At 55.4% G+C, this 12,697-nt stretch overlaps 1 protein-coding gene and 1 pseudogene across 2 annotated transcripts in view; one reads left to right on the top strand and one right to left on the bottom strand.

The window, feature by feature from the left end:
- The first annotated feature begins 452 nt into the window (after nt 1-452).
- LOC117087598 lies at nt 453-5,643 on the top strand (annotated as a pseudogene). The gene is made up of 8 exons (XR_004438859.1): nt 453-608; nt 1,673-1,824; nt 1,929-2,054; nt 2,144-2,241; nt 4,021-4,147; nt 4,243-4,336; nt 5,144-5,324; nt 5,446-5,643. The product of XR_004438859.1 is annotated as a sulfotransferase 1A1-like (transcript).
- Nucleotides 5,644-5,797: 154 nt separating this feature from the next.
- LOC117087599 (SAGA-associated factor 29-like) overlaps nt 5,798-12,697 on the bottom strand; it is a 43,565-nt gene continuing 36,665 nt past the window's right edge. The window contains 9 exon segments of the mRNA XM_033218011.1: nt 5,798-5,961; nt 5,964-5,997; nt 6,641-6,803; nt 6,910-6,945; nt 7,157-7,268; nt 7,271-7,302; nt 7,373-7,502; nt 9,038-9,102; nt 12,503-12,575. Coding sequence (XP_033073902.1) covers nt 5,882-5,961; nt 5,964-5,997; nt 6,641-6,803; nt 6,910-6,945; nt 7,157-7,268; nt 7,271-7,302; nt 7,373-7,502; nt 9,038-9,102; nt 12,503-12,575 — 725 coding nt within the window. The 3' untranslated portion in view covers nt 5,798-5,881.

Genomic DNA, 12,697 nt, shown 5'->3' with positions numbered 1-12,697 from the left:
GCTCTGTTCCCCGCTGCCCCTTCACTCTGCCCACACACATCACTCCAGACTGGCCTTGTGGTCAGAGCCTGGAGTGCATGGGCTGCTGGGGCCTATGGGCTGCACTGGGCCAGAACCCCTGGCACCTTCAAGACTGGCCTGGAGCAGGCAGGTAGGTGACCTTTCCTGGGCCTACCTATCCCATCTTTCTCCTCCAATCCCTCCCCTCTCTTGCCTGGGTCAATTAGAGAAAGCTTGTCTGTTGGCCTGCCTGGCAGGAGCAGGTCAGGTGACCCATGACAGCTTAAAAAAAAACAAAAACAAACCACTGGGCCCTTTCCCCTTTCATTCTTCTGTTTTCTACACATCAAACCCAGTCATGGCTTTGGAGATCACGCTAAGCTTGTCTCCAGCTGGCATACTAAGGAGGGCAATGGAGAAGTTCCTCCACCCCCAACCCCACCCCTTCCTTGTGGAAGCAAATCTAAGTCCGGCCCTAGCTCCAGATCCCTCCCACACTGGACCTAGGAAACCCTCAGCACAGACAACACCCCTGCATTCCCCACATTGGACCCACACTCAGCCACTGCGGGCGAGGAGGGCACAAGGCCAGGTTCCCGAGAGCTCAGGTGAGTGACACACTGGAATGGCCCAGGGCGCCCTCACTCTGCTCAGCTTCTGGCTCCAACATTCCAGAAGCCGAGGCCTCTCCCATCCCTGCCCTTTCCCCATGGATATTCCATTTCAGACAACCCCGGCTGGCGTGAATCCCCCTCCCTTCCTTTTTTTTTCTGGGGAGGCCAGGTCTTGCTGTCACCCAGGCTGGAGTGCTGTGGGATCCTGGCCACTGCAGCCTTTAATTCCTGGGCTCAAGTGATTCTCCTGCCTCAGCCTCTGGAGTAGCTAGGACCTACCATTCTGCCTGGATAGTTTTTAAAAATATTTTTAAAAGATTTTTAGAGATGGTGTCTTGCAATGCTGCCCAGATTGGTCTCCAACTCCTGGCCTCGGCCTCCCTAGGGTCTGGGATTACAGGCGGGAGCCACCCTGCCTGGGCCCGTCCTTTTGCTGAGTCATCAGAGTTTTGTTCATTCCCACGCCAGGCTCTGGCCCCTAGTACCAGCTCAGTTGCTCAGTGGGCCGTTGTTTGTCCTGGAGCCCAGATGGACTGTGGCCGGGCAAGTGGATCACAGGCCTGGTCAGCCTGGGAGGTTTCCACATGTGAGGGGCACAGGGAACTCAAGGAGGGGAGCATTGGGGACAGGAGCCCACTGGGTGGAGGCTGGGGGTCACAGCAGGAAATGGTGAGACAGACGGCACTGGCTGGTAGGGAGACAGCACAGGCAGGCCCTAGAGCTTCCTCAGTGCAGCTGGACGCTCCTGGAGACCTTCACACACCCTGCTATCTGGGCCCCGCGCCGCGAGGGTGCTTTCACTGGTCTGCACCATGGCCCAGGCCCTGGGATTTTGAACAGCTCTGCAGGTGAATGAAAGGTGTGGCCAGGCTGGGGAACCACCGCATTAGAGGCTGACCTGGTTTCAGCCCCAGCCCTGCCACTGACTGGCTTTGTGAGTGTAGGCAAGTCACTCAGCCTCCCTAGGCCCCAGTGACTTCCCTGAAAGCAAGAATGCCGCTTTCTTGCTGTTGTGATGGTGTTAAAGGAAGCGGGCCTGGCTCTGGCTCCTGACACAGGAACATGGAGCTGATCCAGGACACCTCCCGCCCACCACTGGAGTACGTGAAGGGGGTTCCGCTCATCAAGTACTTTGCAGAGGCACTGGGACCCCTGCAGAGCTTCCGGGCCCGGCCCGATGACCTGCTCATCAGCACCTACCCCAAGTCCGGTAGGTGAGGAGGGCCACCCACCCACTCCCAGGCGGCAGTCCCCACCTTGGCCAGCGAGGTTGTGCCTTCAGCCTGCTCACCTCCCAGCTCCCTCCCTCTCCAGGGACTACCTGGGTGAGCCAGATACTGGACATGATCTACCAAGGCGGCGACCTGGAGAAGTGTCACCGAGTTCCCATCTTGATGCGGGTGCCCTTCCTTGAGTTCAAGGCCCCAGGGATTCCCTCAGGTATGTGACCGTGTCCTGGGTGCAAGGGGAGGGGAGGAAGACAGGGCTGGGCCTTCAGCTCACCAGACCTTCCCTGACCCACTGCTCAGGGCTGGAGACTCTGAAAGACACACCGGCCCCACGGCTCCTGAAGACACACCTGCCCCTGGCCCTGCTGCCCCAGACTCTGTTGGATCAGAAGGTCAAGGTGAGGCTGGGCACAGTGTTTCACATCCGTAATCCCAGCACTTTGGGAGGCTGAGGTGGGAAGATCCCTTGAAGGCAGAAGTTTCAAACCTGTCTCGTCCAAAAAAAAAAATCAGGTATGCATAGTGGTGTGTGCCTGTAGTAGCAGCTACTCAGGAGGCTGAGGTGGGAGGATCACCTGAGCCTGGGAGTTCAAGAGTGAAGTAAGCTATGATCACACCACTGCACTCCAGACTGGGTGACAGAGAAACCTTGTCTCAAAAAAAGATGAAGAATAAAAAGAGGGGCCGGCAGGCGCGGTGGCTGACGTCTGTAATCCCAGCACTTTAAGAAACTGAGGCAGGCAAATCACTTTAGACTAGGAGTTCGAGACCAGCCTGGCCTACATGGCAAAACCCCATCTCTACTAAAAATACAAAAAAATTAGCCAGGTGTGGTGACAGACATCTGTAATCCCAGCCCCTCGGGAGGCCGAGGCAGGAGAATTGCTCCAACACGGGAAGCAGAGGTTGCAGTCAACCGAGACCTCACCATTGCACTGCAGCCTGGGAAACATGAGTAAAACTGTCTCAAAAAAAAAAAAAAAAAAACAAAGGCAGCAGGGGGCGGGGAGCTGGGCCTGTTGTGGCTCACACCTGTAATACCAGCAGTTTGGGAGGCTGAGGTGGGCAGATCACCTGAGGTCAGGAGTTCGAGATCATCCTGGCCAACAAGAAACCTCATCTCTACTAAAAATACAAAACTTAGCCAGGCGTTGAGGCAGGCGCCTATAATCCCAGCTACTCAGGATGCTGACGTGTGAGAATCGCTTGACCTGAGAGTCGGTGGTTGCAGTGAGCTGAGATCATGCCACTACACTTCAGCCTGGGAGACAGAACGAGACTTCCTTTCAAACAAATAAATATTAAAAAAGGTTTGCCACCTGTGATGGCTCACTGCTGTAATGCCAGCACTTTGGGAGGCTAACGTGGGTGGAACACTTGAGCTCAGGAGTTCCAGACCAGCCCGGGAAACATGGGGAGACTCCATCTCTATAAAAAATGCAAAATAACAGCAGGGCATGGTGGTACGGCGCTGTAGTGCCAGGTACTCAAAAGTCCGAGGTTGGAGGATTGCTTGAGCCTGGGAGGTCAAGGTTGCAGTGAGCTATCACTCCAGTGCACTCCAACCTGGGCGACACGAAAAAAGAAAGACCAAGGTCTTTTTTTTTGAAACGGAGTCTAAAAAAAAAAAAAAAAAAAAATCCCACAACACACACAACAAAAAGAAAACTCAAAGGTCCAGGTAAGGTGTGGGGCATGTGAATCCGGGAAGGAGGCCCCGGCTCAGCCCAGCTTTGGTCCTGTTCTTCTGAGAAAGTCGCCTCACTTCCTCCAGCCTTGTCTCATCTTCCGCGGCGGAGGGACTGCCTGCCTTTTGCTCCGATGACCAAGAACATGAGACTTCAGTGTAGATCTAAGAAAGGTAGAGGGTGGATCCTTACGGGCCCACAAAATTTGGTGGTGGTGGGAACATGCCTGGCGGAGCATGCCTTGCTCCAGATCGGGGTGTGACGCATTGATGCAGATTATATTACTTTAGAATATGATGGTCTCAGGGACCGGGCAGGATTTTGGCTTCCAAGCAGGGTTCAGATCCCAGCTTGGCCTACCGGTGCGATGAGATCTCAAGCAAGTCAGCCTCTAAGTCTCAGGTTCTTCCTCTGCCAAACCAAGAGATGAGCTGGCCAGGGGAAGGCCGTGTGGTGATGGTGCTGGGGTCGAGTCTTCTGCCCCCGCAGGTGGTCTATGTTGCCCGCAACGCAAAGGATGTGGCGGTCTCCTACTACCACTTCTACCACATGGCCAAGGTGCACCCTGACCCTGGGACCTGGGACAGCTTCCTGGAGAAGTTCATGGCCGGAGAAGGTGGGTTTGACGGGAGGAAGGAGGGTGTGGAGCCAAGGTGTGCTGGCTACAACGCACAGCAACCCTGTGTCCCTGCCCCCTGCCCGTTTCTCCAGTATGCTACGGGTCCTGGTACCAGCATGTGCAGGAGTGGTGGGAGCTGAGCCACACCCCCCTGTTCTCTACCTCTTCTATGAAGACATGAAGGAGGTGAGACCACCTGCGATGCTTCCCCTCATGTGACACCTGGGGGCAGGCACCTCACAGGGACCCGCCAAGGCCACCCAGCCACCTCCCTGCGTGGCCCCCACAACAGGCCCGGATTCCCCATCCTGCCTCCCTGGCCCAGGCCTCCCCGCTACAGCCCCACCTGGCAGCGGGTCCCACACAGCTCTCATCTCCTGTGCCTGAGTCAGCTGCATGGGTGGCCACGGATCAGCTACTTTTTTTGAGACCAAGTCTTGCTCTGTTGTCCAGGATGGCATGCAGTGGTGTGATATCAGCTCAGTATAACCTCCCCCTCCCAGGTTCAAGTGATTCTCCTGCCTCAGCCTCCTGAGTAGCTGGGATTACAGGTGCACACTGCCACACCTGGCTAATTTTTGTGTTTTGCCATGTTGGCCAGGTGGGTCTCCATCTCCTGAGCTCAGGTGATCCGCCTGCCTCAGCCTCCCAGAGTGTTGGGATTACAGGCCTGGACCATGGTCACTTGCCACGGATCAGCTCTCTATTCCAATTCCTTCTCCCTGCCAACGGTTATGCCACCCAGGGCCACAGTCATGGAAGACGACCATCCCAGTCCTCACCCATAGGAGCCAAGCCCAGCTCATGATGGGATCACAGGGCAGAGAGCAATTCATTTTGCCCCAGGGACCGGGGCCCCGGGGGTCGAGGAGCTGGCTCTGTGGGTTTTCTAGTGGAAGTGGCCAGTTCCCCTCTGAGGTTAGAGAAGGGGACCCCTTTTATTTTCCCGAATCAGCAAACCTAGCCTCCACTGAGGAGCCCTCTGCTGCTCAGAACCCCAAAAGGGAGATTTGGAAGATCCTGGAGTTTGTGGGGCGCTCCCTGCCAGAGGAAACCGTGGACCTCATGGTTCAACACACGTCATTCAAGGAGATGAAGAAGAACCCTATGACCAACTACACCACCGTCCCCCAGGAGTTCATGGACCACAGTATCTCCCCCTTCATGAGGAAAGGTGGGCGCCGGCCAGCACGGGGTTTGGGGCGGGTGGGAGCAGCGGCTGGAGCCTCCCCATAGGCACTCGGGGCCTCCCCTGGGATGAGACTCCAGCTTTGCTCCCTGCCTTCCTCTTCCAGGCATGGCTGGGGACTGGAAGACCACCTTCACCGTGGCGCAGAATGAGCGCTTCGATGCGGACTATGCGGAGAAGATGGCAGGCTGCAGCCTCAGCTTCCGCTCTGAGCTGTGAGAGGGCCTCCCAGGGTCACTGCAGAGGAAGTGTGCGAATCAAGCCTGACTAAGCGGCTCAAGAATAAAATATGATTTGTGTTCAATGCAGAGTCTCCATTTCAAGCCAAGAGAAACCCTGAGCTGAAAGAGTGATCGCCCAGCGGGGCCAAATACGGCCAGCTCCCCACTCCAGCTCCCCAACTTGCCCTGTTTGGAGAGAGGAGAGGGTCTGGAGAAGTAAAACTCAGGAGACGAGTGGAGAAGGAATGTCTGTTTAATCCCAGCATGTCCCCTGCTGTCCTGCCCTGTGTCGTTGGGGGATGGCGAGTCCACCAGGCAGGGTCACTTTTTCTTGGGCTCCTTACAAGCCACCACGTACCTCTGAGCCACATTGAGGGGAGGGGAATAGCCGTCTGCATAGGAGTGTCTTCAAACAGGACCGAGTAGTCATCCTGGGGCTGTGTGGCAGGCAGACAGGAAGGGCTGCTCAGAGACCCCCAGGCCAGGACAGGCACCCCCTTCCCCCAGCCTAGACCACAGGAGCCTTTGGGCCATGAACGCTCAGCCACTGTCATCATCCTTCACTCTGGGGTCAAGAAGTCTTGGCCCAGTCCCTGCTGCTACAGAGCTCTTTTCTCAGTGGCAGGAGGCTCAGGGCAGTGAAAAGGGTGGGGGAGAGGATGGGGCGCTGACTCCCTTCCTAATGGGGCCATAGCTGGAGGGTCTGCTGCCTTTCAGGGACCCAGGCAACCCAGATGGTGGCAGGTAGGGATCCTAGCCTCAGGTGGCTTGTGTCCCATGTCACCAGGAGCTCAAGGGGGTAGGAGCCCGGGGCTCAGGGCAGGAGCTTCCCATCTCAGAGCTAGTTCTCCTAGGGCTGCAGAAAGGAAGTCGCTGACTAGGGCTTGCCAAGACTGCCAGGGCTTGTAAGGGGATGGTGACCTTTGTGGCTGGAGTGGAAGAGGGAGGGCAGCTGGTGGGTGCTGTCAGCTTAGAGCCTGTGAGATGAGGACAAGGGGAGGGATGGGGGGAGGACCCCTCGTGTGTCTGACCAGCCTGTTCTGACATCACCCATGGCCTCTCCCATGGAGGCTGGTTTACCCGCTGTGGGGGTGCGTGGATCAGGGCACGGTAGAAGCAGGTGGTCTGGGGATACAGGGCCAGCACGAGCTGCTCCTTCTGGAACAAGGCCTCGGGGTCCGTCTCTGGGTTGGCCTTCCACTGGGGCAGCGGGATGACACGGCGCCGGCTCAGGGTGTGTCTCCTGGGAGAAGAGGGGCTTATATCAACCTGTGGCCAGGTGGGGATGCTCCTTCCCAGCCGTTAGGCTGCCCCCAGGCTCCGTGCCCTGCCCTGGCCTAGACACTCACTCTTTGCCTTCTTCATCGATGTCGTCTACCTCATACCTGTGGACAAAAGGAGGAAAACGTGGATGCAGCCAGGGGTGCAGTCCCTGTCGGGGAGTGTGGATGGGGGAGGACCTGGTGCTCTTCGCACAGTTGGCCTCTGGGGAGCACCCTCTGGGGAGCTTTTCTCCTGCTGTGCAGACAGGGAGTAGAGCGACAGCCCAGGCAAGTTCGGTGACCAGAGAGCAGCCCCGGGGCTGGTGTCACTCACTTGTTGGTGGCGTGGCTGTAACTGACCACCTCGGCCAGGATCCACTGCTCGTCCCCATCCACGGCCTTCACCCGGGCAGCCACCTTGTCTCCAGGTCTGGCCACGTAGTCCCTGAGGCGGGGATGGCCCCACAGAGGGGTGGGGGCCTGTGAGCAGAACAAAGGGTCAGTCCCAGCCCCTGGGCACCAGCCCCTCCCTCACAGCGGCTGCCCTCACTTGTCACCGGGCTTCCCGATCCACAGGGGCAGGGTCATGGCCGACTGCTGCAGCAGGGTCATCAGCACCCCTCTGCGCATGGTCTTCCGGGGCGGCTCCGAGTCATTGTAGAGACCTGCGATCTTGGCCGCTGTGGGAAGGAAGGGAGGCCTGAGGCCCCAGGGACAGGTGCTGGCCCTGACCCCCCAGCATGCTGCACTGAGCTGTTGGAGGACCGCCTGGGAGCGCCCAGTTCCTGAGTGAGCCCGAAGGCCCAGCAGGACTGTGACCCCATCGGCCATGTGTCAACACCTATAGGGGCTGCTGCGCTGAACCACAGTTGAGTGAGAGGGCAGCACAGCGCGCACCCAGGGGGAGGAAGCAGAAGACAGCGGTTTCCGAGGTGCTGTTCAGGCTGTGTTTGCTGATCTGAATGCTGGTTACAGAAGTGTGTTCAGTTAGTGAATATTTCATCGAACTCTGCACTTACGTGTACTTTTCTCCTATTAATATACGTTGTAATTCATTAGAAAGTTAAAATAAACGGCCAGGCGTGGTGGCTCAAGCCTGTAATCCCAGCACTTTGGGAGGCCGAGACGGGCGGATCACGAGGTCAGGCGATCGAGACCATCCTGGCTAACACGGTGAAACTTCGTCTCTACTAAAAAATACAAAAAACTAGCCGGGCGAGGTGGTGGGTGCCTGTAATCCCAGCTACTCGGGAGGCTGAGGCAGGAGAATGGCGTAAACCCGGGAGGTGGAGCTTGCAGTGAGCTGAGATCCGGCCACTGCACTCCAGCCTGGGTGACAGAGCGAGACTCCGTCTCAATAAAAAAAAAAAAAAAAAAGAAAGTTACAAAAACCACAACAGGCCGGGCGTGGTGGCTCGAGCCGGTAATCCCAGCACTTTGGGAGGCCGAGACGGGCAGATCACAAGGTCAGGAGATCGAGACCATCCTGGTTAACATGGTGAAACCCCGTCTCTACTAAAAAATACAAAAAACTAGCCGGGCGAGGTGGTGGGTGCCTGTAATCCCAGCTACTCAGGAGGCTGAGGCAGGAGAATGGCGTAAACCCGGGAGGTGGAGCTTGCAGTGAGCTGAGATCCGGCCACTGCACTCCAGCCTGGGCGACAGAGGGAGACTCTGTCTCCAAAAAAAAAAAAAAAAAGCCACAACAATTAAATGTGCACCTTCAACCTCCTCAGGCACGGCTGGACACCCCACTTGACTTCACACAGAACCAGCACAGCTGTGTGGGGACCTTGACGTGCCAAGATTCTGCCCACCGGGAGACTGCTGGGAGGGCAGATGGGTAGGAGAGCCTAATGCAGGCTGAAGGGGTCTGGAAGGCTGGCTTTATGACACAGTGTGTGGCTCTGCAGAAACCAGCCAGGACAAGAGATGGGCATGGGCCATGGCAGGAAGGAGGGGGTGACTGGCCCAGGCCCCAGAAGGGGCAGGTGATGAGGGGCTGCGGCGGGATGATCTCTGGCTGCTGAGGGAGAACCGGGAAACCCCTGCCTCTGGGCACTGGGAATGATCTCCTGTCCCTGCTCAGTGGCAGAGCCTCCGTGAGAGGATCCCAGCAGGCGGTGGCTGCAGGCCCCCACGGGAGGGTGACTGCTGCCTGCAGGGCCTCCCTTGTCCTAGCAAAGGACCTCCCAGCACGTCCTCTCCCACTCACCAATCCGCCTCTCCTCCAACAGAGACTTGATTTCCGCGATCTTGTCCAGAGCTTTTCGAAGGATGCTGAGGGCGGGGAGAAGGGAGAAAGAGGGTTTGATTGACACACATAGCATAGACTTCATTTCCATTTTTTCTGTTTTGGGTCTCCCTACATTGCCCAGGCTGGTCCCAGGCTCCAGCAGTCCCTCGCTCCAGCAGTCCCTCCTGCACAGGTGGAATGACAGGTGTGTACAGTTTCCTGTTCTGGTCAAGGCGGGCTGGGTTATTCAGACCAACCTCACTGGTGAAAACTAGAAATCTGCCTGGGTGTGGTGGCTCACACCTGTAATCTCAGCACTTTGGGAGGCCGAGGAGGGTGGATCACCTGAGGTCAGGAGTTCAAGACCAGCCTGACCAACATGGCAAAAACCCATCTGTACTAAAAATACAAAAATTAGCCAGGCGTGGTGGCGAGCATCTGTAACTGTATTCCCACCTACTTGGGAGGCTGAGGCAGGAGAATTGCTTGAACCTGGGAGGCAGAGGTTACAGTGAGCCGAGATCACATCATTGCACTCCAACCTGGGCAAAAAAGAATGAAACTCCATCTCAGGAAAAAAAAAAAAAAGAAAACTAGAAATCTTCAGTATGTGTTTTTTAGTCTTAAGAACATAAAAAATAAGGTAGTAGAAAGCAGCAGGCCAAAAACTAAGAGGATCCCAGAGAGGAAAGGACACAGGCAAGCGGCCTTCGGCAAACCCTGCAGAAAGGCTGCCAGAACCTCCTGAAATGAGGAGGGGGCCCCAGGTCACGCAAAAGGAGGGGAGACTCTGGGGAGAGGTGTTGGCTCAGAGCAGTACTGGGTGGAAGGAACTCATCCTTTCTGAAAGGTTGTACCCAAAGACAGACCCCTGCATGGCCTTGCATCCCCAGGAAGCCTCCGTGAAGTTTATGGGGATTCCAGGGTGGCAGGAACCCAAGGAACCCAGCAGAAGCAAACACAGAGCTTTGCTGAAGTCAGGCTTCTTCATCCTAAATCTCAGGGAATCTTCCCAAAGAGTATTTCCACAGCAGGGCTGGGTGCGGTGGCTCACACCTGTAATCCCAGCACTTTAGGAGGCTGAGGCAGGGGGATCCCTTGAGGTCAGGAGTTCGAGACCAGCCTGGCCAACATAGCAAAACCCGTTCTCTACTAAAAATACAAAAATTAGCCCGGCGTGGTGGCGGGCATCTATAATCCCAGCTACTTGGGAGGCTGAGGCAGGAGAATCGCTTGAACCTTGGGGGGCAGAGCTTGCAGTGAGCCGAGATCGTGCTACTGCGCTCTAGCCTGGGTGACAGAGCAAAACTCCATTTAAAAAAATAAGAATATTTCCACAGCAGTCAGCAGCACAAACTCCACTTCGGGTCATTTTATTCTCCCCCGATACCATGGCAAACTCTGGTCCATTCCTCTGGCAAGCGCTTCTGAAATGACCCGGAGTCCTAAAGACCTTTGTGTGGCAGGAGGGAGACGCATATGAACTGGGCATGATGCGGCATCTCGGAAGGCGTCCGGGGGTGCCCCAGGGCATGGGACTCATGGATGTCACCAGGCCAGGGCCAGAAGATGGAGGTAGGCCGAGGGCAGCCAAAAAAACGCAGGGACAGGAAACAGCTTGCCTGCTGCGTATGATGCAGGGATGGCCCAGCCAGTGTCACCTCAGGCTGTGAGCACTGGGACCCCAGAAAGCAGAGAAGGAGCAAGAGCCACAGGGCCAAAGGGAACTCGGAGAGTCTCATCACTGCTTCCAGGCCTGTTTGGAGGACATAGTTTTATGCAGCCTGTCCTAAATTGTCTTCTGTGACGTGTTACTGAAGTGGCTTTCAAACCTTGGTGGGCATCAGAATCTCCTGGGGGAACTTTAAAAAATCTCAAGCTAAAACTAGTATGTTTGATAGCTACAGTCTATCAAACTGTAACGGGATAGTTACAGTCTCAACGTATCTCCCTACAAGACACTTACTAATTATGCAACGGAGGCCAGGTGCAAAGGCTCACACCTGTAATCCCAGCACTTTGGGAGGCCGAGGTGGGTGGAATGCTTGAACTGAGGAGTTCAAGACCAGCCTGGGCAACATGGTGAAACCCCATCTCTACAAAAAATACAAAAATTAGGCAGGGTGGTGGCATGCGCCTGTAGTCCAAGCTACTCAGGAGGCTGAGGCAGGAGGATCACTTGAGCCCAGCAGTTTGAGACTCCAGTGAGCCATGATCATGCCACTCCACTCCAGCCTGGACGACAGAGTGAGACCCTGTCTTAATCAATCAATCAATCACACAATGGAAAACAGCAGTATCTGATACTAGAGAAACATGGAAGTTACCACTTTAACCAATGGGACAGACAGCATCCTATGCCGTCTAATATGATCCACCAGAGATATCTCTTCTGTGCCAAAAGTGTAAAGCTTGAATCCTCCTAGTGAGGAAATGTCAGATAGTTAATACCAATGTTGAGGCTCCACCCCAAACAAACAGAGCCTCTGGGCACAGTCAGACTTGAGAACCAGTGTGTTCTCAAAGGAGAGGAATATAATGTTCAAGTTCCTAAAGTTACTGCAGTTTCACTGTAGAGATTCAAGGAAACAATGTTTTTAGATCATTTTATTTTTTATTTTAGTTTTTTTTTTTTTTTGAGGCAGAGCCTCCCTCTGTTGCCCAGGCTGGAGTGCAGTGGCACGATCTTAGCTCACTGCAATCTCCACCTCTTGGATTCAAGGGATTCTCCTGCCTCAGCCTCCCAAGTAGCGTGCGCCACCACACCTGGCTAATTTTTGTATTTTTAGTAAAGATGGGGTTTTGCTATGCTGGCCAGGTTCGTCTCAAACCCCCAACCTCAGGTGATACGCCCACCTCAGGATTGCAGGCATGAGCCACTGTGCCCACCTGGCCTTAAGATCATTTTAAAAGCAGCAGTTTTCTGGAAGTGAAACTTCTCCATCTCAGAACCATAAAACCTTTAGGTCATCTGAGCATGACTTCCCAGCCAAGCTTACAGACACATGCCACCACGCTCAGCTAATTAAAACATTTTTTTGTAAAGACAAAGTCTCACTTTGTTGCCCAGGCTGGTCTCAAACACCTGGGTTCAAGTGATCCTCTAACCTCGGCCTCCCAATCACCTCTGTAATGCTGTGATTACAAATCTGAGCTACCCAGCCCCGATATTCCTATTTTAATGACTCTGCCAAGGTCACAGAACCAGTAAATGGCAGTGTTGAGTCAAGCCTTGCCGTCTTCTGTAAAGGCGTTAGCAGCAGAGGTAACTGGAAGAGTGGGCCTAGCAGTGGGCCAGGAAATGCGGGACCCACGGGAGAGGCTGGGAGTAGCAATCAGCTTATCCATGGGAGGAAGGCAGGCTGGGGACTTGGTCCAAATGTGCTTGCAGCCTAGCGCCGAGGCAAGGAGGGAGCGGCGGCGGAGCGGGAGCACAGTACTCACTTGCACTCAGCCTCTGCATCGGCCTTGGCGGTTGTGTAGAGGCCACGCAGCTTTGTCCGGTAATAGGGAGAAACTGCAGAGGAAACATAGGGATCAGGATGCAGGGCCAGGGCCGGCACAGTAGCATGGCACTGCTTCCATGCACCGGGATCACACTCGCGGAGGCACAGAGAGGCCATAGCTTCAGTCAGAGCT

The sequence above is a fragment of the Trachypithecus francoisi genome, unplaced genomic scaffold, assembly GCF_009764315.1.
Source record: "Trachypithecus francoisi isolate TF-2019V2 unplaced genomic scaffold, Tfra_2.0 Lachesis_group10, whole genome shotgun sequence".
Lineage (NCBI taxonomy): Eukaryota > Metazoa > Chordata > Mammalia > Primates > Cercopithecidae > Trachypithecus > Trachypithecus francoisi.
Note: the sequence above shows the minus strand (reverse complement) of the source record. Positions and strands in the feature narration are given on the sequence as shown.